Source organism: Doryrhamphus excisus, linkage group LG8, assembly GCF_037039965.1.
Source record: "Doryrhamphus excisus strain RoL-2023G ecotype Guam linkage group LG8, RoL_Dexc_Guam_v1.1, whole genome shotgun sequence".
In the NCBI taxonomy this organism is placed as follows: domain Eukaryota; kingdom Metazoa; phylum Chordata; class Actinopteri; order Syngnathiformes; family Syngnathidae; genus Doryrhamphus; species Doryrhamphus excisus.
The window spans coordinates 17,658,124-17,684,871 of record NC_136364.1 but is presented as its reverse complement, the minus strand read 5'-3'; the positions used below and the strand labels follow the sequence as shown (position 1 = coordinate 17,684,871).

The following is a 26,748-nucleotide window of genomic DNA, read 5'->3' as shown; positions in this document are numbered from 1 at the left end:
AGTTACACCACAAGACTCTACTTTTACTTTCCATCCATTTCCTTTGGCGCTTATCCTCATTCGGGTCACCTTTTCCTTGCCACATAATGTAAATTAGGGTTTTGACAAGATAAAGACCAAAAGGTCGAGGTCGGTCCATGCATTTAATTTTTTTCTGCATTATTTTCAACTTATCAAACGATTTTGGTTTGTCTCAAAATCTCAAAATCTGTCCCTGAACAAATACAACTTCATTTTATGGTAATGGTAATGTGGTAGTACAAATGGGAAAACTACAACAATACTGACCTTTCTCTTTTATAGATAGCAAGACATTGGACACATACGTAGTATATGCACACAGGCATTACATGAAAGTTTAACAGCTCCTTAGGTACCAGAAGAACAGGAGGCTGATGGAGTGTGACATGCCCGTGGGCTTTCATCATGGATGTTGACATCTGAAAGTGGCAGATTTCCTGTCCGTAGCACATCACCAGGAATCCCCTCATAGTCCAGTCTAATGCTCTATTGTGTGTTTACCCCCTCTTTGTAATTCCTCTCATGTCGACATTCTTGAAGCAGCACATTTCCTCCCACACCTAAACAATGAACCAACAAAACCAAAGTGACATGTATTGTCTTTGTTACAGTACAAGATGAACTGCTATGGAGTGCATCCGTTCTATATGGGACTGGAGACAACCGCAGACGCTCATGGCGTGTTGCTGCTAAACAGCAATGCAATGGGTGAGATGAAATCACAACACACACGTGCACACATGCACATGCTTGATGAAACCCGTTATGTCAGCACATCTTGACATGGATGCAGTGGGCATTTTCTGTAGGTATTTAATATTAATACCATATTTTCTTATGCATGCTATTACAGGAAGCCTTAAAAAGCCCAGTGCAATATACTGTATGACACATGTTTGATTCATTTCCACATTCCATATTGTAGTTTGTCTTTGTTTCACTCTATCACGGTTTTTCCAAAATATATTAATTAATAAATAATGTACTCCGGTTTCCTCCCACATTCCAAAAACATGCTAGGTTAATTGGCGACTCCAAATTGTCCATAGGTATGAATGTGAGTGTGAATGGTTGTTTGTCTATATGTGCCCTGTGATTGGCTGGCAACCGGTCCAAGGTGTACCCCGCCTTTCGCCTGAAGACAGTTGGGATAGGCTCCAGCACCCCCGCAGCCCCCGTGGACACACAAACTCCAGACTTCATCGCCAAAACAACAGGATTTTATTGCAGGTTTTAATTATTTCACATTTTTTTCATATTTTTAATTAATCCCTGATAAAAACACGAGCGACTGTTGCGACCATAACGCACGCCGAGCTAAAACATTACTCCAAACCCCCGAAATAACTTTCTGTCTGCCTGGCACTCAGCTCCCTTCAGGAACACATTTAAAGCAACAAACAGGAACATAAGTCTCATTTATGTCTTAACTGGCTTATTTACTTTTATTCTGTGCACTATATTGGGTAATATGAGTATAATGGTGACTATAGGGGTGTTAGTTTATACCTAGAGGGCTCTAATAATGTTAAAAACTGCATTTAGAAGACCATTAAAAAAATAAATTTATAACAAAATAATCCTACTTTGTGCAAATGCAGACACATTTGTAGACACATGGTTTGCATGCACGGCATATCCAAATACATTTCGGCCATAATAAGTATCATTTGCTTTTCACCCAGATGTGACTTTCCAGCCCACGCCAGCTTTAACCTACCGAACTGTGGGAGGGATCCTGGATTTCTACATGGTCCTGGGACCTACACCTGAGATGGTGGTGCAAGAGTACACTGCTGTAAGTCGTCTTAGTTGTATTATTTGTTTGCGTATATGTGTGTGTGCAAGAGACAAACATTTTAAATTGTGTTTGTGAGCCTATGTGTTGTGTCTGGCCCTGGGCCTCTGTTGATGGACTGTAGCAGCTGGGAGCTCCTCGCTTCATTGCGCTCTCTCATTTGGGCAGTCTAAACAAACACACACACTCACACACACACTCATACGTACTTTTTTTGCAAAACAACTTTTTCTCTGCTGAAGTGTTTTAACTTCCTTGTTTGTTTTTCATCCTTATAGCTGATTGGGCGACCTGTTTTACCTGCGTATTGGTCCCTTGGATTTCAGCTTTGTCGCTATGGTTATGCTAACGACCAGGAGATAGCAGATCTATACGAGGGAATGAGGACGGCAGGCATTCCTTATGTAAGTTCTCTGAAGTCCATGCACTGATATATACACAATTTTTCCAAGGAAGCAATGTTACTTCATATAATGGTCAGATTCCTTTATTAGTATTGGGCATTTTCTTAAGGGTAAGGCATTTATGGGGGAGGTGCATAAAAAGTTGCAATCTATACTTGTTATTATTAAGATGAGATGTATGAAGTGCACTTTTGACTTCAATTAAAAAATAATTTATAGGCTTGTATTGCCATAAAAACTAAAAATGCACCAAACCAAATGGGATGTGTCTTTACCGACTATAACTTTTTCAACCAATAAAGTCATCACACAATTTTTTTTTTGTATTCCATGCAAATTGCTGATATTTATATGACGTATGTTTGTTTGTTTGTTTCTCTAACTGTAATCTACAGGATGTGCAATATGCAGACATTGACTACATGGATCGGCAGCTTGACTTTGTCCTGGACCCTGAGTTTTCCGGACTCCCTACCCTAGTTGAAAACATGAGAAAAGAGGGCATGAGGTTCATTTTTATTCTGGTAATAAACCCTCAACAACCAGTCAGATTTTCTTACAGACTAATAAGACTAATATACCAAACAATGCAGAAATGAAGTCATGTCATTATATTTTTTTAATGTGTTAAGAAAGCAAGTGTTCATTCAATCGTTCAGAAAGCATTCACACTAGCATAGCACATACCATTTTTATGGAATGTGAACGTAGACCAAATTTAAAAAAAAACAGCAGGGAGAACATTCAAATTAATTTTTATATTTTCAATTCCAGGACCCAGCCATTTCAGGCAATGAGACTGGTTATCCTGCCTTTGAAAGAGGTAAAGCCGCAGATGTATTCATCAAATGGCCCAAAAACCTTGGTGGTGACATTGTGTGGGGGAAGGTAAGATTAACTGGATTGCCATCATTATTATTATTATTACTTTTAAGATATTATGCCATGTTTTGATCACATCATTCTCTCATAGGTTTGGCCAGATTTGCCCAATGTCACAGTTGATGACTCTCTGGACTGGGATACCCAAGTAGAGGTATGAATGAACTAACTACACCATAATTGTACATTAAATGTATAAGATGTGCACCATAAAATGTCTTAATATACAATATTTACACAAGTTATGGTGACACAATGGGAAGGTTTGACTGACATTTTCAGAAATTAATCACATAATTACATTTTTACAGCTTTACAGGGCTTATACCGCCTTCCCTGACTTCTTCCGTGATGTAACCGCAAGTTGGTGGGAACAAGAAATCATGGATTTCTATCAGAAAACTATGAAATTTGATGGCATCTGGATTGTGAGTGACATTCTAATATACGTACAGACCATGTTTTTATGCTGTAGTTGTTATGTGTAATTTTCTTTTATGCTTAATATTTCTATCCTTTGTAGGATATGAATGAGCCTGCTAGTTTTGTGCATGGTACAGTTGGGGAGTGTCTGGGTAACGGTTTGCTTGAGAATCCTCCGTATATGCCATGTAAGACAACAGTGTTAATATGTTGTTATATGCTTAGAAGTCCTGTAATGGGACTATCATGCAGTAATTAATCTACATGTATTTTTGTGTCCTTGTCCTTGTTTAGCCTTGGAGTCTAAACATCTTGGCTTAAACCATAAGACTCTGTGCATGAACAGCGAACAGATACTCAGTGACGGAAAGGCAGTTAAACACTATGATGTCCACAGCATCTATGGCTGGTCCCACACCAAACCTACTTATGAGTAAGTACAGTAATCATGTCTATGTTGGGTTGTGTGTTTGTGAGTGCTTGTAATATTACCTCACCCATCAGACTACAATAGTAAACTTTAATAGCGTCTAGTAGGTTTCAAGGTATAGTAATGGTAATGGTTTTATTTCATTTGAACATGCATCAGATTACAATTGAGTGCATCCCATAATCAGTTCACAGTTCAACATGTCCAAAAGGAGTAGGAAGAAGCAAAGCTTATTAAATCCTACCCCTCCATCTGGTATTTCTATAATCAGTAACTGTTACATTTGTTCACTTCCTGCTTTCCTAATATGGTTTAAGTTGTTTTTTTTTTTTTTTTTTTGTCCTGTACCGTATAGCTTATTACTTCTATTGTCATAACTTTGTGAGTACGATGATACAAAAGTAATTACAGAAGGTGAGCTGAATGATTAACTCTTTAAAAGGCAAAAAAAAAAAACAGCTGCGGCCTGTAAATGGCCCCCAATCCGCCCTTTGGACACCACCGATGTAAGCAATTAAAAATAGTGGCCTCTGCAACTGAAAATTTGTTTCCAAATGCAAACAAAGCCACCAGGATAAACAACAACTATGGACAGCAGGGTAGGAGTCCTCCACTCTACCCACTCATACAGCCAAACAGACATAGTCCATATGCTAGAAATAAGGGAGAGCTAGTGGAAAACATGACCCCGCACGATCATGACTCTGAAAGACCCCGCTGCACTTATCAGCTCTGTATCCGTCAAAATTAACCAGCTACTATCGACCACAGCCTCAGTCCATGAGCCATCAGTTGATGTCGACCTGCTGGCCCGACATTAAACAGATAAAAAGAACAGAGTGTAGGCACCACAGACCCATCACTGTGAACAAATCAGTTGCAAGTTGCAACCGTTGGAGTGTTGCCACAAAGGGAAAAAATACCAACATGACCTTTGACTGCATGACCACATCAAGCATCATACATCGGATATGATCCATGCTCAGCTCATGAACTTACATAAACTTACCCACCTGACCTTTGACCTCAGCTGCTTGAAAACATGGGCTGCGTAACCTTTACAATTGTTACTCCTAGCACTGCTTTTTAACTTTGTATCCCCCTTTAATGACAAGCAACGTTTTAACTCATTCATTCATTCATTTTCTACCGCTTATCCTCACGAGGGTGCTGGAGCCTATCCCAGCTGTCTTTCGGCGATCACAGGGCACATATAGACAAACAACCATACACACTCACATTCATACCTATGGACAATTTGGAGTGGCCAATGAACCTAGCATGTTTTTGGAATGTGGGAGGAAACCGGAGTACCCGGAGAAAACCCACGCATGCACGGGGAGAACATGCAAACTCCACACAGAGATGGCCGATGGTGGAATTGAACCTTGGTCTCCTAGCTGTGAGGTCTGCGCGCTAACCACTCGAACGCCGTGCAGCTCTACTTTTTAACTGAAATTCCTCAAATATCTTATATTAGGGTGTCGGGAAAAGTAGTAGGTACTGTGAGGATGCCCAGCATGCTCTGTGGGTATATTTTTGCATGTATGTTAGTGTTATTTTGATACCCTCATAGTCTGTGTTGCATTGTGTTTTATTTGTGTTGACTTATTGCGTTGGTTTTGCTTGCACCGCAAGTTAGCTAGATGTTTGATTACCCTCCTGTCCATTTTTGCTATGTTGGCAGAGAGTGTTTTTGCCTTTTTATTTTCACATAAAGAGTACTTTTTTAATCAAGCTAATCAAGATGCCTCTGATCATTACCTGTGTGATTCAATATGGTGCCAACAAATGGTTTTGGTCTTCTGTGAAAATCAGTTTAAATATCCCTACAGAGTGCTGTTGCCACCTTAAGAAGTATTAATAGATGGCACCCCACTGAGCTTCAACCTTATCACCCATCTTTCCAGTAACAGCAAGGGAATAAATAAATAAACCGGGCCTTACAGTGTAAGGATTCGGATAGTAGACTTTATTTTTGGGTAAAGATATAATGTTCTATATTTTATACATGCAATGTCTCTCTTCATTGTACAGTGCCTTGCTGAATATAACAGGTAAAAGAGGAATAGTGGTGACCAGGTCGACTTACCCCTCCAGCGGAAAATGGGCTGGACATTGGCTGGGTGACAACAATGCCAGCTGGGACCAGTTATATAAATCCATCATAGGTATGTATAAACACATGTTATAATTAAACTGTGCTCAGAACATTTGGTTCTGTTTAATTAAATTAGCGATTACATGTATGCATGTCATTCAGCTAAATGTATCTTTAGTGTATTGGCATCAAATGTAGAAATTGCTTAATATTTTTGTCTTGCAGGCATGATGGAATTCAGTCTGTTTGGCATCCCTTATGTAAGTATCATCATCTGATGTTGTTTTTTGATAAGAGGTAATCTTATTGATGTGACCTTGTCCACTGTAAAAAGATTACACTGTCGCAGTGCTGTTATTTTATTTTGCTGGACACTTTGATCAAAGGACATCTTGTAGAGTATGTTCTTACAACAAGAGACAGGAAGACTGATGCTGTCAGTCAATATCTACAAAAAAAGCACGTCAACCATTTATTCCTTCATTTACCTTTTGTGCATTTGTGGTGTGTGTACGAGGAATGAACATTTTACATTAATTTTCTGTGAGGAAAGGTGTGTAAATATGGAATTACATTGAGTGTGGGAATTGTTGTAAAAGTCCTGTAATGGTTTTATTTCATTTGAACATGCATCAGATTACAATTGAGTGCATCACATAATCAGTTCACAGTTCCACATGTCCAAAAGGAGTAGGAAGAAGCAAAGCTTATTAAATCCTACCCCTCCATCTGGTACTTTTACAATCAGTAACTGTGACATTTGTTCACTTCCTGCTTTCATAATATGGTTTAAGTTTTTTTTATTTATTTATTTATTTTTTGTCACGTACCGAAGTATGAGGTGATATGACCATCCAATGACATAATGGGTACCATAGTAAGTGTCAATATAGTGATATATATAGCACATCATGACTGGTTCAAGACTCTTCATCCTTGTATTTAGCAAACATCAACTGCTTGTATTGTTTCTTGAATTGGCTCATCGTTGTGCTTTGTTTGACTTCCTTACTCATAGTTTGATTCCACATACTGAAATGCTATGGCTTTTTAACGTAGTCCTAGCATATAAGTGTTTAAAATTTAGTTTTTCCCTGAAATCATATTTCTCCTCTCTTGTAGAGAAGTATTGGATGACATTTTTAGGTAATTTGTTGTTTTTAGGCTTATGCATTATTTTAGCTGTTTGAAGATGAACTATATCAGCAAGTTTAAGTGATTTGTGATTTTAGAAATGAGGAGTTAGTGTTCTCTGTAGGCGGCATTATGAATTATCCTTACTGACCTTTTTTGCAGTACATTTAGCCAGTGAAGATTGCTTTTGTAGTTATTACTCCATATTTCCACACAATAAGTAAGATATGGTAGAACTAGAGAGCAATAAAGAGTGTGGAGTGATTTCTGATTGAGAACAAATTTTGCTTTGTTCAATATTGAAATATTTCTGCCCACCTTATGTTGTATATTTTTAATATGAGGTTTCCAGCTCATATTTTCATCTTTTGTGATCCCCAGTTGAAATGTTGTGAGTCGGATGAAACATGAGGAAGTAGTTAACGGTCAGACAATGGAAAACATGCTCAATTTCAAAAGTGTTAAAATTGAACAAGGATGGAAAAAAGATCACAGCGGGACTAAATCAATCAAAATTCAGTTTCACTCCTCTTGCTCCTCGTCTAGTCTACAGGTGGTGACCAGTTGAACATTATCAGAATCTCTAAACCTATAATTTTTTTCTAAATTTGCAGTATGAATAATATTGCAGTTTACAATTAACTGGCATTTTTCCTTTATTTCCTTACTCTCCTTCAGACCGGAGCAGACATATGTGGGTTCTTTAATGCAGCAGAGTATGAGATGTGTCTTCGTTGGATGCAGCTGGGTGCCTTCTATCCATACTCACGCAACCACAACGGCAAAGGCAACCCGGTGAGTACACTCCCAGCGGGATGATGAAAGCTTGGCTTTCTATGACAGTCAAATTAATTATTGTTGACTGGGTACTCTGTATGTTTGAACTCTGATCTAGAGTATACCTAGAATGAATACAAGGTTACACGGAATATCTTTATTCCTCTGAAAAACGGATGCTAAAATATGCCAAATATTAGCGAAAAACACACACATTTACAAGATAGACCGGTTTGGTGCTGTTGTATTGGTGGCATTCATTTTTACAGTGACCTTTAAGAGTGCTGGAACACATCTAAGAAATCCAATAAGGCCCGTTCAAGGATCGATCCCATGAGGCAAAATTTCTCTGCAATGGAGTTTGAAGTCCTCGACAGGATAGTTTGTGTGTGTGTGTGTGTGTATTAGGGTGGGTGGGATGATTTAATTGAAATCTCAAGGTGATCTGGACACCACAGTACACACAAGCACATATTATTCCAGCTGTTTGGTAATGGCTTGTAAATGACTGTTTACACACAGACAGCATTTCAGAGGAAAAGATTACCTCGATGATGTGATGTTTGCAGGTCGAATAGCAGATCAAGATGCTACACAAAGGGCACATAAGGCTGGGAAAAAGCGTATATTTCAGATTATGAAGTTAGCTATCTCTCCTGGGAGAAAACTATAAAACTGATCAAGTCGGCTGTATGTATCACAGATTCAACATGTTCCTATGTGTCTTAACCCTTAGATGCATGAGTGACTGGACCCTACACTCTTCCATATGTGGGTCAAAAATGACCCATACTAGAATCAATGCGTTTTTATGCCAATTTTGCCAAAATTTCTTAGAATGTATAAAAGGTAAGTTAAAAATGTGAATGGCATGATATCAAAAACATGTTTTTTGAGGAATACCTGGAATATGAAATGATTAAAAAAAATTTCATTACAAAGATATTTCAAGAAAACAACCTGACCGGGTCATTTTTGACCCACTTATAGAAGGTTGGGGTAGTCACACAAAAACAAAAATTTCTTAAATTGTATAAAAGGTAAATTAAAAATGTGAATGGCATGATATCAAAAGCATGTTTTTTGAGGAATACCTGGAATATGAAATGATTAAAAAAAAAATTAATTACGAAGATATTTCAAGAAAACAACCTGACCGGGTCATTTTTGACCCACTTATGGAAGGTTGGGGTAGTAACACAAAAACCAAAATTTCTTAAAATGTTAAAAGTTAAAAATGTGAATGGCATGATATCAAAAACATGTTTTTTGAGGAATACCTGGAATATGAAATGATTTTTAAAAATGTCATTACGAAGATATTTCAAGAAAACAACCTGACCGGGTCATCTTTGACCCATTTATGGAAGGTTGGGGTAGACATAGACATAGACATAGACTCCCTTTATTGTCATTGCACAAAAACACAGTAGTGAAATTGCCAACGAAATGTCGTTGCCTGGCTCTTTCTGATTAACAGGACTGGAAACTCAAAAACAAAATTTTCTTAAAATGTATTAATGGTAAATTAAAAATGTGAATGACATGATATCAAAAGCATGTTTTTGAGGAATACCTGGAATATGAAATGATAAAAAAATTTAATTACAAAGATATTTCAAGAAAACAACCTGATCGGGTTATTTTTGACCCACTAATGCATCTAAGGCTTAATTTGGGCAAGATATCCTGACGGTCAAGAAGTATGGCACACGTTCAAACGTCTCAAAACAGCCCAGCAGCTGATTATGGCGGGGCTGTCCTGGCTCAAGCACGACCCCTGTACTGCACTAGAAGCCAGAGCTGATGTGCTGGCCGTGTTGCGAGCGAGCGAGTGCCTGAGGGAGCGGTACAGAGAGGAGCTTGGCACATGTCACACGTAGCGACAGTTTCACCCAGAAAACCACAGCTCGGGTCTTCCTGGAGGGAAAGAAGGAGATTAGCCATGAAGGCAAGACATTACTTGGAGTACCAGACGGAGATGCTTTGCACGCGCGACCAAGGTCTGAAGCCCCAAAAAGAACAGACCATCTGAGCATCCAACAGCACTACAACAATGCTTAACATTCAGCTTTGACATGATAGTGAGACCGTGTAGTCGGTTACTAAAAAATAAAATGGCATCTTCACTCAAATAGCGGGTGGAGAAACTTATCGTGACGGCAGTCTTATGTATATTTTGTCCTATTGTTTTGTAGGGCCAATCGGAATGTTATCAAAAAATTACGTGATTGTAATTTCACACTTCATGGTTGTGCAGGCACTCCAGAGACCCAAATATGTGTATACACGCAAATAAAAAGGCTATTAAATTTTGTGATTGGATTGTTATACTACGTATAAAGGCTATTTTCTTTCTGATTAACAGGACTGGAAACTCAAATTTCTCGTTACATGTTCCCATCTTTTGGTGTGTGCTGTGTAGTACCGTATCACACGCACACATTTCACAACACCATGGGGTTGTGAAATGAGGGTTACTAAAAGAACAAGACAGGTGCAAACTTCTGCACTTAAAGTTAATTACAACCTTGAACATCAGCAGTATCTAACCAGCTTTTCACAGTTTAAAAAAACATGTCAATCAAACAGTATTATCTTTGTAAAGGCAGACTTTTGTGTGAAAATTGGTCTCGTTGTTGATTGTTAGACGTCAAAGGTGGCCGACTTTTACGATGCTCTGTGATTGTTATAGACTAAGGTTTAATTTTAGAGGTAAAACATAATTAAAACATGCCTGTTGCTGCTGTTGTCTGCAGAGAAACAATACAAGTTGTGCAACTGAAATTGTGGAAACATTTGAAAAAGCATATACAGTATAGGGCTGCAGCTATGGGATATTTTTAGGAATCAGGTATTCTACTGAAAATGTTGTGAGATTAATCCAGTAATCAGAAAATAAACATAATTTTGCATGGTTAAAAAGCAATAATAAATACACAAATGCTATATATTCACTATATGAAATGTGACTGCACGCAAAAGAAACAGTTCTTAAGGGAGTGAAGCAGGCAAACAAAAATTAACTTTAAATAAAATAGCATATCATATATTTTTAGAATAGTGGTACAAAACACAACAATATCGGAATTAAACGTTTTTTTGTTGTTGTTGTTTTTTTTTTAAAGGAAACAAAGTAGAACTTTGATGGAGGAGAGTTCCTTGAGAGTTCCTTGATCCTTCAGAGTTCATTCATTAGCTCAGTTCATCGGTTTGCAAGCATTAAAGATTCAATAAACAGAGACAATTATTCTAAAAAATAACAGCCGAAATCAAGGTAGCACAATAAAAAATTAATCCAATGACACCACTAGTAACTTAGTCACACAATAATAAATTAACAAACAAGTAAATGAGAAATCACCTTTTCACAATGGGTGTTCAGGGCGTGATCGGTGCTTTTCCACAAAACCTACAAAACATCGCAACTTAAAACAATAACAAGTAAAGAGTTTTTTGTTGTCTGTGAAGCTGTATTTCAGTGTCTTATGTATATGAAAACAAACGGCACAGGATGAACAAATCTTTGATATATGTCTCCATATGTCTCCAAATAAAATAATATAATAATATGTCGTCCTGTTTTATCTTTCAGTTCATGGAAAACATTAAGAGTGTACTGTATTGTTCATGCATGATTATTTGTTGTTATCAGAGACAAGATCCCGTTGCCTGGAACTCCACCTTCGCAGAGGCATCCCGAAAAGTCCTCAACATCCGTTACACCCTTCTGCCATACCTGTACACGCTCATGTTTGAGGCACACATCACAGGAAGCACCGTTGTCAGACCGCTGCTGCATGAGTAAGTCCACCAAACTATGTTGAATCTTTTTTGATAACTTACTGACATAAACATTGAGTGATCTCTAGTTCAATTTTTTTTGTTTAATTGGTTTAATTGTACCTAACTCTGATAAGTGACTTTTTGCAAAGCAGGATTTCTTATTGACCTCGTACTTTGGTACGTGACAAAAATAAAAAATAAAAAAAATAAAAAATAAAAAATAAAAAATAAAAAATAAAAAATAAAAAATAAAAAATAAAAAATAAAAAATAAAAAATAAAAAATAAAAAATAAAAAATAAAAAATAAAAAATAAAAAATAAAAAATAAAAAATAAAAAATAAAACCATATTAGGAAAGCAGGAAGTGAACAAATGTAACAGTTACTGATTGTAAAGGTACCGGATAGAGGATAGGATTTAATAAGCTGTGCTTCTTCCTACTCCTTTTGGACATGTGGAACTGTGAACTGATTATGTGATGCATTCAATTGTAATCTGATGCATGTTCAAATGAAATAAAACCATTACCGTTACAATATGGGAAACCTGTTTACAACCTTCTAATTAAGGGTTTTGTGCTAACAGGTTTGTTAAGGATAGAACGACTTGGGACATCCACAAACAATTTTTGTGGGGACCTGCTCTTCTTATCACTCCTGCCCTTGAAGCGGTATGTATATACACATACACACACATTTCACCATTACAATATTCAATATGTACAGTAAACCTGAGGCAACATTTGTGCATCTATTTGTTAATTCCCTGACTTTGGGATTGACAGGGAACCACACATGTAGAAGGCTATATCCCCGATGCACGCTGGTATGACTTCCACACGGTGAGTCCACATAGTAACATCATGCTCTCAACATATTTGATCAAAATGTACTATGATTGTGTTATTATTTCAGCCAAAAATGCAGATGAAAGTACATCTATTGATTGCACTGAAGCACCTGTGCAATAAAATTGTTTTTAATATTTTATTATCTTTTTAATAATTAAGTTGAACCGAATGACTCCAAATAAAAATACAAAGAAATACCAATAAAATATGCTATCCGTATGAAAGAATGATTTGCACATAGTAGGCCTGTTGCATGGTTATATTAAACCCTTCTGTGGTTGGTTTTATTGTTGTGGGCCATTGGTAACCCTTTGACTGAAGTAGAGGCTCAGTATTTTTATTTAAGCACCTGACCTAAAATGTAACGTGGTTGGGACTTGAATTTATTTCATCACATTATAATTATTTTCAGCGAGAAAGGTACATGAATCAGTGAAAGTCCACTTTACATTTGTCAGTCTTTTACTCAAGCGTTGGCATTGAACTAAAGAGCAACTACAAAACAGCTGAATAACCACATTGGATGATGAGATGTAATGCCTCATAAACAGTACGGCACACAAATTATTTTATGAGCGTAAACACGACTGCTGTCCTTCTGTCGCTGTCCTCTTAAAACTTTAACAGGATGCAGTCATCAGCACAGTGCATTTCTGTTCTGTCATTATTTCACAAGTTTGCTAAACTATAAAGTTATAAAGTAATATGAATATGGCCTGACAAATATCAGTCTGTGTTTTCAAGCAGATTAATTAATCAATGACCATCCACAATTGCCGCTGCTTCAAAAAAAAAAAACATTTTCTTTCCTTTTAATGGAAGTACAGCACCGACAAGCATCTTTCCAGCATACACATGCGTATATCATTCTAGTATGTCCCCGTAATTTATTGTCACATTAGCATAGTAATGATGTACACTTATATTAAAGATATTACACAAGCATTAGAAAGTCATCATGGATCATAAATGATCATAAATAATCGCGTGCACTCAGATGAGAGACTCAAAAAGATTTGATGCAGCCTCATATCAAGTTCATTCATTTTCTACCGCTTATCGTCACGAGGGTTACCAGGGTGCTGGAGCCTATCCCAGCTGTCTTTGTTCATTTAGTTATTGTCCAAGTTTCACATCCATATAATAAAGTAAATGTTATATAGCAGTTAAATATTCTAAACCTTCGTTCTAGGGCAATTTTCCTTGATGTTAGTCCTGAGTACATGAAAGCCCTTATGGCTATAGCTATTCCCACAGCTATTAATGAGAGCAACCAGCAACACTTACTTAAGAAAATCTTAAAAACCATTGGAATGATAAGGAAAATACATCCATCGGACAAATATAAATATCTTTTAATGTAGGCCATATATCCACCTAACTCCCTTGACCGGTACATCACTGATGTATTTTAACTAATACTATTTTGATCAGGCCAAAGATGTCAATGTGCGTGGTCAAATGGTGTTGATGCCCACACCACTGGACCATATCAATCTTCACATCAGAGGAGGTTACATCTTACCATGGCAGAGGCCGGAGAACACAACATCCTACAGGTAAAATTCAGTTTATAATTACAGTTTATGTGAATGTACTGTATTAAAGTGGAACATAGTTAATACTAATAACACTTTCAATTTGGTTAGAATAAACATGTGGACACACAAATGTTTTTGACATTCTGTTGCTTTGTGTGATTATGGTATTTTTCCTCACTGTAAAATGTAAATGATAGAGTCGTGTTCGCCTATTACTAACACATGATGTCATTTTCCATGAAAGAGAAAGTAGCGGATTTTTTTTCCCTTCAACAGGAGCAAAATTGTACATTCTTTTTGACACTTCCTATGTTAGACCATTTTGCCTGAAGTGAATTTCAACGAATTATGTTTATATTTGTACTTATTTATATATGGAATATTTTCATTAGAAAAAACTCAGTTTTTCAACATTATTAGAGCCCTCTAGACATGAAATAACACCCCTATAGTCATCTTACCCAACATAGTAGATATGACAAGCGTAAATAAGCTATTTAGACATAAATAAGATTATTATCAATGTGTTCCCGAGGGGAGCGGAGTGTCGAAGAAGCAGAAAGTGATGTCAGGAGTTCATAGTTGTATTTCAGCTTGCCCTGCCTTGCTGTAGCAACAGACTGAGAACTTTATGATGGTTATTGTGTCTGTCATTAAATAATTAAAATAATGTTACTGTAACATTACTGACACCTAGAGACAAGTATAGAATACTACATACCATTCACAAGGCCTTTGAATGTCTTATGAATGCCTCCTATTTTACTTGCTTTAGCCATTTATATGCTTGAAAATGCTTAATTTTGGCAAATTAGATAATAATATGCATGTTTTTTTATGGATTTTTTTTATTTCAGACTTATTCTTAAATTAAAGTTTCTGCAGTGTAGCAGTTAAGTCATAGTTACAGTACACCTTTGCAAGATTGTTATGAACGGCATGGATGGTTACAGTAAGCTTAAGAGCGATAATGAGTCACATAGAGGGGGGATGAGTGAGTAAGTGCAGCAGCGATGAGGTGGGTCCCCGCCAGCAAGAATATAAAAATAGCAGGTGTCCTTCACTGCTACTACTCTCTCTAACACTCCTCTCTTTTAGCCGGAAGAATCCCTTGGGACTGATCGTTGCCCTTAGCGACAATGGGACTGCTCAAGGATCATTCTTCTGGGACGATGGAGAAGGAATAGGTGAGTTAAAGGTCAAGTGTGAAAAAATGTTACATCATAAAGGTTGTTCAATTAAAAGGAACATTGGCACTTACATTTACTTTATAATGCTTGAATAATTTTGTTCCGACTAATATTGTTAGGCTATAGTAATTGTGGGAAACAACAAAAACACACAATGTACATTAGTACATCATTTGAAATTGTTGTCTTATGGAATGATTTATGTAATTATTTTATCATGAGTTTTGTTTATGTTTTATGGAAGTGATTTAACCCTTCTTTCACTTTTAATTATCTTGTGTACAAATTGTGCTCTATAAACTTACCTTACACAAAGCCATTTCAAATCAGCCCATATACTGTAGCTCCTTCTAAAAAATATTATTGGCATAAATTATAGTACATCATTCATTTTTTTGTCAAAGCCAAGAGAAAAAGAGTTATTATTTTTTTCATGAAGGGGAATTAAAGAAATTATTCAATTATTTCCTCGTGTCCCTCACCGCTACTGCGTTCTCCCTCCTTTCTCTCCCACAGTCTGGCCTCATTTGTCTTGTGTTGTTTGCTTTTCCACTCACTTAAGCGACTTATTACGTGCGTTTTGTTTGCGATTCAATGTAAGCAATACATTTAACTGCCATTCAGATGAGCACACGCTTGTTTATCACACTCAGCAATTGCTGGCCGCTTTTTCATTCATCTTGCTCCACGTCCACAAGTTCACAGAACTAATTACACTTCTTTCATTAAGTAAAGCAGCGCAGCAGTCCATTATTTGCTTAAATCACCTCTACACCCATTATTCTAGATACTACTTGAATAAACTCCAATGAGATTATTTCTTGAGCCATTTGACCCTGCCATGCCACATAGCGTTTTACACATCCATGCAACACCATGCTGTTTTTTTACACTGTGTATTGTACAGTGCATATAAAAAGCCAAAAGGTGGTGCAGTGTTTGTCGATTATTGTCCATTTATTGACCATTATGACCCCACCCCCCTGAGAATTTAATTAAGAAATTAAGACAGATTTAAATTACATTATTATTATTAGTGCAGACCTGCCAACATGCATGACTTTTTTGTAGTTGTAGCATGCAGTTTGACTCTTAATACGCTTGTATGCTTCACTTCTCTCCATTCTGTTGCATTTTGCTGGTTTCAGTTTGTACAGTACAAATAAATAAATAGATATTATCAGTTCCTCAATAGTATTTTAAATTAAGTAGGGTGCAAAAACATTTCTGCCAGAACCAGTGCTTTTTATACAGTATACAGTGTTTGCATATATTCTCAAAAGACAAAGTTTTTGAATATTTTTAATGTTATAATGTTGGTGCAGGGTATGCGTTTGAAATGTTCTCAATGATCTTATTTGTATCTCTTTTATCTCCTCAGACACCATTGAAAAGAGACAATATCTGCAGACCGCCATGGTTGTAGAATCGGTGAGTTCAGATTTTGATCAAATTTTACATCTTTTTTGTTGTTGTCCTTGTTATTTAAAGGTATACCAGAAATAAAAAATAATAATAAATAAAAAAAGTAAATAATAAAAAACAAAGGTATAACATGAGGCTTTGGTTTGTGAATGTGAAATGCTGGATGGGACTTGTTTTGATGATGGCCGCTTAAATAGACTTGCGTCACAATTGTGCTCTAAGAGTACTTTAAAAAAAGTACCAAGTCCAAATGTAGGTATAGTTATGATGCTATTTAATTGGGTAAATTGTTGAATAACTTGCAGAGTGTCCTTGAAGTTAATGTAGCTGATGACCAGGGGATAAAAACGGACTGCTGGGTGGACTTCTTCATTGTTACGACATACAGTACAAAACATTTCAGCTTTACAGCTAAGCGGTGAATGTGATCTTTCTCTATATATTACCCTACATAAAAATAAGCTCATTCTTGGCTGCGGTGCTGTGAATAAACCCATCACACACAAAATAGACCCACATAGGACCGTCCTATATGTCCTATTAATGTCTTGGCAGGCTTTACTGGGGGTAATGTTATGTAAGGGAGCTCTTTTGTTTATTATCGGCAATTATAGAGTGATAGAAAAGTGAAAAATAATGTATGTTAAATGTCAATGCCATACAACAAGTTAAAGGCACAGACGTGATACTGTACTGTACGGAACTATTAAAGACTTGAATGTATGTATATAGTATTTATCCAATTCTATCCAGAAGGTGTTGGTGGTGGATTGTGGGGGTTGACCAGTTGCTACCGAGGGGACGTGTTGGGAAAGCAGGTTGTGGAATCGGAGTGTGTTGACCAAGAGGAGAACCCTGTACCCTGTACTCAACTCTCGATTTATGCTGTATTTTTAAAAGAAACTCACGATGGTGCCCCACTTGGATCCGATATCATTTTAAAAGCCCCTGAATTGAGCAGAACAGGACACTGTAATGTCTCTGGTGATTTTGGGTCCATCATTGAAAATATTACAGGATTCATATTCTTTTAAAATAAATTACACTGGGCCTGTGTGCTTGCTCGGATGACCGAGAATTGTGTTCTGCAGGCCCTGCATTAAAAAGTCACTGATCACTGGGACTAATGGAAATAACCCAGGCCCATTCTCTTTTCAGCCAGGCAAATACACACTATCACACACAGACACACATACATTTAATCCCAAACATTCACAGATATACACATGCGTACACACACGGCATCGCGTACACATACGGCAACCGGAGCCAAACATCTGTGGCTGTCCTCTGCCTACCATCAGGCTCATTCCAAAGCAATTTCACACAGCGATAAAGCAGGCACACTGTCTGACAGCCAAGGGGAGGAGGAAGAGAAAGAAGGCATCAGAGTATGTGTGTGTGTGTGTGTGTGTGTGTTTGTATGAGTGTGTGCGCGCTTGTTTTTGTGTACATGTGTGCGTGAACAGGCAGATGTGAGGAGATGAGGATAAGTTGGGCAACGAGGCCAAAGCTGCCTTAGCACATCGCATGCCACTTTGGATGACACTGAACGTAAATGTGTGTGTGTGTGTGTGTGTATTCCTCCTAAGAGTTTTCAGCTGAGAAAAAGTTTTGCAATTTCAGAACATTGCATTCTATTTTAAGAGGATGTTGGTACAGTACCTACTTAATAAAAAAATGTGTACATGTTGAAAAGTGGAAGAGAAAAATAACATTGTGGCCTCAAGCCTACCCCTCAAGACTTCACTTCTCCAACACGATATTGCAAGCAGTTCCTCCTCCCAGGAGAGGCCTTATGTATGGTCAATTAAGTGGCAGTTTAAGGCGCTAGAGCGGGTTGGTATTGCTTATAGCTAATATGAGAGTATTAATGGAAAGGAAACAACAAAACATAAGCATGTTACATTAATGACGCGTAACAATGTTAATAACAATAATAATAAAAATGTTGTTGTAATGGTAATGGTAATGGTTTTATTTCATTTGAACATGCATCAGATTACAATTGAGTGCATCCCATAATCAGTTCACAGTTCCACATGTCCAAAAGGAGTAGGAAGAAGCAAAGCTTATTAAATTCTACCCCTCCATCTGGTACTTTTACAATCAGTAACTGTTACATTTGTTCACTTCCTGCTTTCCAAATATAATTTAAAATAGTTTATTTTTTAAATCATTAAATTATTAAAAATAATACATTTAATTATATTGTATATTTATTATTTTTTATTCATTTATTTATTTTTATTTTTTAATTATTATTTTTTTGTTTTTGTTTTTTGTCACGTACCAAAGTACGAGGTGATATGACCATACAATGACATAATGGGTACCATAGTAACTGTCAATATATTGATATATATAGCACATCATGACTGGTTCAAGACTCTGTACTCTGTTGTAGCTTGGTTAATGTGCAAGTCATATTATGTAAGTGGAACATTGATAGCATTTTTGGAGTTTTTTTCAGAAGACCTTTTGGCAGAATAATTCTGTCGAACTATACACATTCTTACTTCTCAGTGAGTTCTGTAAGTCTTAGCCATTTTCTTGCATGCTAAAATGCTACCCAGCTGGATTTTTTTCAATGTAATTACTGTTTTGTATTTTTTTGTCATTTTATTTTATTCCATTTACTGTTTAGAGGGTTTTTAAAATGTTTTTTTAGGCCACACATCAGTGGATAATTAAAAAAAAAAAAACTATATTTTCCTACGTCTGAAGTGAAAAAGATTTCCATCCACACAAAACATATAAAAGACGAAATAACTATCAACTCCAAAAAACACATTTTCAGGCATTGATGCAAAGAAAAATAGAAAAAATATATTCTAAAAGCTGCCTATTAACCTTCTGCACACCAACACTGAAGGTAGATTGAAAAAAACTATGTTTGCATGCGGCCAAAATACAAAAACACACAGAATGTATGTGTATTTTTAAATGTCTGTGGATGTAAAGACATGTTCTATTCCTCCCATTTCAGTTCAGCTATGTTCTACACATGCGTGTACTTTGTATGTGTCAGCTCCTTACTTGTGTTCTACCCAGCTGTGTCCTGACTGTCAGGTTAGTTTGAGTTTATTTAGACTCCCAGTTTCAGTCCACTCCTGCCCATCATGAGTCACATTAGCCCCCCAGTTTCAGCTGAGTCTTGTCCTTTATGTGTATTTACTTCTCGCTGTGTAAGCCAATCACTTCCCTGCATGGCTATGTTCTACCCAGCCGTGTCTTGTTTGTGTTATTAGTCTTACTGAATTTAGTCTCTGGTCAACCATTTCACTATCTGCTAACTTTCCAAAGGAACCAAATAGCCACTAATGTTGGGTGTTCTTGTGTCCAGCTTTGGTCAGTGATGACCATCCAACCTTTCCATTTGCTCTTATAATTAATTTAATGGTCCAATCTCAGTGAGTGTATTCAAGGTCAATGGCACAAGCACCAATATGCAGATATCTTTGAAATCCAATATGGTAGATTGCATCTCTTCACTATTGTTTTCAAGGAATCTGACTGCTGGTGAGCATGACTCCACTGTTTTTTAATGAAATCTGCTGGGATAAAGTCAACACACAAAACTATTATTTAACAAATCAATAGGGCATATCTGAATATTATCGGCCAATACTGGTTTAAGAATTAGATATGATGACATTGCTGCTTGCTCAGTATGTCTGACGGTTGGAATTATTTCCAAGTTTCCCCTTTGAATTGTAAATATACAATTTGGAATGAAAGCCTCGTTTATGTGAGGCAAACGTTCTAATCTATTTTGTTTTGTTTACACTGCATTCATTCATGATGATCTAAATGAGCCTTGTTTAAAATTGAATTGATTGTAATAGTCCAGAGTTTCATACTGTGCGCTTTACTTAAGCTGCAAATGTGCAGCTTTTCAAATTGTTTAGTTGGCAATCTTATTTATGACTTTATGAAGACTTACCTGTCTTACTTGTTTATAGTGTAGAAGGAGAACCTGTTATTTTAGTTGACTTGATTTGTTTTCATCACTATATTGTTGAGTTTAAATGTTTAAAATACCTATGGCAGTTTTTCTATAATTTAACTTGCATGTTGCAATATAATTATCTCATGTTTATGCTTATCAGTGTTTATTTGTGAAATGTAGTCAGTGGCATCATCGTAAAAGTAGCATTATGCGTTCATTACACTAGGTGTGGCCTGACATTATCCATCCATCTTCTTCCACTTCGTTTAAGGGAAAAGCTACTGTCTATTTCAGTGTCTGAAATTGCTATACAATATTGGATATCAGTAACAAAGTCAATACCGAGCATCTACTAATCAACCAACCCTTCAATCCCACTTAGTTTCTTTTTTAAAGTAATTTTTTATTATAAATTTATTGATATTTTTTATTTATTTAATATTTCATTATTAATTTTATGAATTTGTATTAATATATTATTAATATTTTTTTACGTTTTAAACTCAACTCTGAACTTTGACGTCACTTCTCCGAGAGAACAAACGTATAGTAACACAGACGAGCATTAGTCTCATATATTCCTAGTTTATTTACTATATTGGGTAATATTAGTGTTAAGGTGAATATGGGGGTGTTAGTTCATGTCTAGAGGGCTCTGATAATGTTAAACTGTATTTACAAGGAAAGAAACAGATTATTCATGCCATAACCGCTAAAAACATTCCATTTATGAGTTTAAAAAATCCAACTTTGCGAAAATTCACTTATCACAGTTGGGTCTAGAACCAATTAACTGCAATAAACGAGGGATCACTGTACATTTTTGTCCTCTTTTATGATGTTCTCTATCAAATCTGGGTCTGTGTAGTAACATCTGTCAATCTTTTGACCCATATTGGAGTTCTATGAGATAAATGTGACCTGAACAAGGATATGTACTGTGCTTACTCAACCGTTGAACAACATGATGCTTTTCTCTACATCACCCGTCTTCTTTCTCCTTTCTAGAACACCCTGTCTAGTACGGTTGTCCAGAACGGCTTGTTTGCTGCTGACCATTTGATCCTTGGAGTAGTAAAGGTCTGGGGGACAGGCAGTGCTAACATCACGGAGGTGACTATAACAGATGTAGCTGGAGCCACGCATCCTCTGACACCACAGTATAATGCTGACACTCAGGTGAGTAGTTTTACCGGATACTAACATTTACTTGAGCTCCAAACCCAAAGATAATAGTATTTACCACTCTTTGTTGTCTTCCAAAAGACGTTGAAGGGCAGTGTCCTAAACGACACAGACAAAACATTCTCAATACGATTGAGCCACCTAGCAGACATACGTAGATTAAATGGTGTTTGCTTCAAACCCTTGCTCAAGGGCACCTCGACAGGAGTCAAGAACAAGAAGATCCTCTCTATAACAGTTTCATTTCAGTGAAAAGAAAATATCTACTTGCAGAAAAGGACAACTTCAGGAACAGTATGGAACCTCCCTGACTAACATGAAATATTTACAAGCACACATATGGCAGTGGAAACCACATGACAGCAATAGTTCTGGTCCACAGGGCATCCAAAGTTATTTTATGTCTATGACTACAATCAAACAAGCTCAATGTTTTTTCATCATTTTTTGTTGAACCTCTTAAAATTACTCACAGTACTGTGTAACACGGAGGTTAGTAGCCAGCCTTATTTGTTTGTACTTTGTACTTGTTTGTATATTTTTTAAAGCTATAAATCCATTAACAGTACACTTTATACACTTTTCTCAGGGATACATTTTCTCACATTTCTCTCTTGTTTAAATACTCTCAAGTATTTAATACTCAAGTACTCTCAATACTCATCTTTTAGACCCAAGAAATTATTAAATGACTCACTAATGACGTGCCTCGTCCCTATGCCGCTCAGCTGTATCGTTTTTGTATCCTTGTTAAACCACATCACTGATGTTGCAGTGTTACTGTTTTAGTCCTCTTCGTAGTTGTCCATGAACGGAAGATTCATTTACAGTATTCTATAATGGCATCCTAGCAAGCCTACAAATTGATCGCTAGCAAAGAGGAAATACGGAAGTGGTAAACAAAGGAGATTGATTGACACAAGCAGCCCTACATGTAGCCCTTGGCTACATACAGTATACTGAGAGGAACTGGACATGGCTGGACACGTAATCAACTCTCACATCAGTATACAACACCCACTGCTGGTTAGCCTTAATAAATACAGTAACACACATTCAACAGAGCAGCCACGTATTGCACAAATACAACACAAGGATGCAGAACACAAATCAGATTTATACGATGTAAAAAATTGCACTTATGAAGCAAATCCGCAAAAGATTAACTGCAATTTAGCGAGGGAACACTATTTTTTCTAATGTCAATGTCAAGCTTGATTCCGGCCTCCAAGCTACAACGGCTGAAGGTCACCTTCAGGAGGGATATAGTCAAGTTAACTCAACAATAAACAAGACTTTTTTTTTTTTGTTTAACTCAAGGACACTTTATCAAGATGAATGTTTACCAAAACAGAGCCTGGACTCACTTCATTAAGATTAAGGACAGTCTCTAATAATTAGACATTAGGTCGTAGGCATAATGATCAGAATTCCTCCCAGAAGAAATTAGGTCATTGGAGGATACATTTTTGGATTGACTAAGGTAGAAAATGAAGTGGCACATATATTTGCAGATAATTCATGCAGTTTTATACCAAACTATATATCACAATAACAATATTTTGTCTCATTCCAGTTCACATAATCTCTCTGAAACTATTCTTTTCATTTTATCAACAGGAGCTGATTATAGATGCAACTGCAACATCTATCCGTGTGGATCATCCTTTTACTATTACATGGAAGGCCAGTGTCTGATATGATGATATGTTCAGATATTATGTTCAGTTAGTGAATATTTAACATACCTGTGTACAGAGGCCCACTTATGTCATTATAAATTATCATTACCAATTGATGCATTCTCATCTTTGAACATGTGAATGAGAGGTGATTTCACAATATACAATTAATTGATCTCAACATATTTGATTAAACTTTTTACACTGTTGACTCAAATTTGCAATTTTGATTGTGTTAATAGGTGATAGTGGCAGACCAAAAAAAAAAATCTATTTATGTGAGTGAATTTGGTAAAGTGAATTAGGAAGGTTACCATATCCGGTACCACCAAAGCACAGAATTGCACAATCTGTGCTTTTTCAGTAAGCAAGTAAATGCAGCTCCTCATTTTACTGCAGGCAGTAATGTGATGTAAATGTTTTTTTTTTTTTCACCAATATTCCTTGCAGTCGCCATATCCCACGCTCTATTACTTGACTCACTCATCCATTTGTCTGGCCAATCAGAGACTACTGATGTTGAATCAAGCTTGGTTGACAAAACAACAGCTCTTGCTGATTCTTCAGTTTAGTCTGTTGTATAAGAAATGATACGCAAAAATTATGGAATTTCCCACATTATGATTGCTATTTCTTTTCAAACTTTTCAAACCTTTTTCAAACCATCTGTGACTATTAAACTATACTGATGACGAGACATGAATAGTTATTTGTCATTAGTGACTGAAGTAGACTGCCGAGATAAAAACGCACCTTGGTGTTTTTTATTTAAATTTGTTTGGGCGGTTTGAAAAAAAAAACCAAAACATGTCTGCACAGTGCCGGTTCAGTAAAGTGTCACATCCATATTGGAACGTATTACTTTAACTTATCGTTAAAAACGATGTAATACATACGGCATACCTGCATGTAGGGCTGTAAACAGACACTCAGACAAAGCCATGTGAGACACCAGAACAACAGAAGAAGAAATGATAGCACAAAAAATTATTTTAGTTGAAACAATGCTGCGCTAGCGAGACCACGGACGGTAGATAGAGCTGATAGTCAGTCACAGGTTCAGTCATTAAGGGAAGATAACAAAACAACAGGTATAATAATAAGTATATAAACACAAGCGGTAATACCATGACGTCAACAGCAATGATAATGTTCCAAACATTACCAATACTAGTTAAAATAATTATCATCATAGTCTTCACATTTTTGATTTGCTCAATTATTTGTGGGTCCATTTATGAGTATTTTTTTGCCTGATTAAATTTACAGACTTGGCTATGTAATTAATACCCTCATTATAGCATTCCTATTCATTAGCAGCTGATAAGAACGTGCACTTAATTCAAGTCCAAAACACATTACCTGCAGTGTGAGAATCACTTTTATTTCAATTGCCAGAAGTCCATCGACATCTGTGCCAAGTAAGTGAGCAGATGTTCATGATGAAATAGTAACTAGACGTGATGCTCAATGGAAAATGCATCTGAAGAAGTATGCATTTGATAATTGGAACGACTTTGATTTTCATGATGTAGTGACTGAGCACGTAGGTCACATACATAATAGCGATATAAAAAGTGGAGGTACAATTATCATGTGCAGTTTGACTTTTTTGAGTTCCATCTTAGCGTGTGTATTTGGCATCTGTGCTCTTCTATAGATCTACATGTGTGGGAGGGTCTGGGGGTATGCCAGGAGCTAAATGTTAATTATAGCTTTTACCTGCCCCGAGCTGTCTCTGTGAGCTTTGTCTCATCCCATTGCCTCCGTCTATAGCACGATAGATTTAAATATACAGTCATCCATTATTCTCCCTGCAGTAAATGTACTGTTAAGGATTAGCTATGAGCCACTCCCATTGATTTGCACTCTCATCACCTCTCCGTGAGAGTGATTCTTATTTTTCTCAAAATACAATTGTGTCAATGGTAATGGTAATGGTAATGGTAATGGTTTTATTTCATTTGAACATGCATCAGATTACAATTGAATGCATCTCATAATCAGTTCACAGTTCCACATGTCCAAAAGGAGTAGGAAGAAGCAAAGCTTATTAAATCCTACCCCTCCATCTGGTACTTTTACAATCAGTAACTGTTATATTTGTTCACTTCCTGCTTTCAATAATACAGTTTAAGTTTTTTTTTTATTTAGATTTTTTTCATTTTTTGTCCCGTACCGAAGTACGAGTGATATGACCATACAATGACATAATGGGTACCATAGTAAGTGTCAATATAGTGATATATATAGCACATCATGACTGGTTCAAGACTCTTCATCCTTGTATTTAGCAAACATCAACTGCTTGTATTGTTTCTTGAATTGGCTCATCGTTGTGCATTGTTTGAGTTCCTTACTCAATCCATTCCATAGTTTGATTCCACATACTGAAATGCTATGGCTTTTTAACGTAGTCCTAGCATATAAGTGTTTCAAATGTAGTTCTTCCCTGAGATCATATTTCTCCTCTCTTGTAGAGAAGTATTGGATGGCATTTTTAGGTAATTGGTTATTTTTTGCCTTATGCATTATTTTAGCTGTTTGAAGATTAACTATATCAGCAAGTTTAAGTATTTGTGATTTTAGAAATAAGGAGTTAGTATGTTCTCTGTAGGCGGCATTATGAATTATCCTTACTGACCTTTTTTGCAGTACATTTAGCAAGTGAAGATTGCTTTTATAGTTATTACCCCATATTTCCACACAATAAGTAAGATATGGTCGAACCAGAGAGCAAAGTCACAAAGTCACAAAGTCTACAGTTGAGTACATATTGCACATATCTCTCTACTGGCTGCAGTTTGTTTTCTGAGTTACACTAAAGCCTAAAATGTGTTTTATTTGTAGCCTCAGGTAAACATTTAAATACTCCTTAGGTTCAGTGTGTATGCCAGTCACACCTTTGTACCCTTCTGAATAATACTGTTATTTACATCACGTTCAGAGATCACCTGCGGGTTGAGGCGGCGAAGAGGAGTTTGGTGACAATCATTTCAAAGCTGGATTGACATGTAAATAACAGCAGATAACATTTTGAAAACAATGTTTGTCAAATACACCCTGCAATCTTTATTTTACCTTCATTCGCTCGCCTTCCAGTAATGCAGTGCTCTCCTACACACATGCATGCATACTGTGTGTGCACATACTTTTCATTCATTCT

General features: G+C 36.6%; 1 protein-coding gene across 1 annotated transcript in view; it reads left to right on the top strand.

The window, feature by feature from the left end:
* The window catches only part of si (sucrase-isomaltase), a 60,209-nt gene extending 35,996 nt beyond the window's left edge, over window positions 1–24,213 (top strand). The window contains exons 29-48 of the mRNA XM_058080372.2: window positions 633–729; window positions 1,707–1,819; window positions 2,098–2,223; window positions 2,619–2,747; window positions 2,998–3,111; window positions 3,197–3,259; window positions 3,417–3,533; window positions 3,629–3,716; window positions 3,823–3,961; window positions 5,996–6,129; window positions 6,285–6,319; window positions 7,872–7,988; window positions 11,626–11,774; window positions 12,343–12,427; window positions 12,542–12,598; window positions 14,042–14,166; window positions 15,247–15,335; window positions 16,720–16,769; window positions 21,724–21,894; window positions 23,521–24,213. Of these exons, the coding sequence (XP_057936355.2) occupies window positions 633–729; window positions 1,707–1,819; window positions 2,098–2,223; window positions 2,619–2,747; window positions 2,998–3,111; window positions 3,197–3,259; window positions 3,417–3,533; window positions 3,629–3,716; window positions 3,823–3,961; window positions 5,996–6,129; window positions 6,285–6,319; window positions 7,872–7,988; window positions 11,626–11,774; window positions 12,343–12,427; window positions 12,542–12,598; window positions 14,042–14,166; window positions 15,247–15,335; window positions 16,720–16,769; window positions 21,724–21,894; window positions 23,521–23,598 (2,076 nt within the window). The 3' untranslated portion in view covers window positions 23,599–24,213. The remainder of the gene's footprint in view (window positions 1–632; window positions 730–1,706; window positions 1,820–2,097; window positions 2,224–2,618; window positions 2,748–2,997; window positions 3,112–3,196; window positions 3,260–3,416; window positions 3,534–3,628; window positions 3,717–3,822; window positions 3,962–5,995; window positions 6,130–6,284; window positions 6,320–7,871; window positions 7,989–11,625; window positions 11,775–12,342; window positions 12,428–12,541; window positions 12,599–14,041; window positions 14,167–15,246; window positions 15,336–16,719; window positions 16,770–21,723; window positions 21,895–23,520) is intronic.
* The last annotated feature ends 2,535 nt before the right edge of the window (window positions 24,214–26,748 follow it).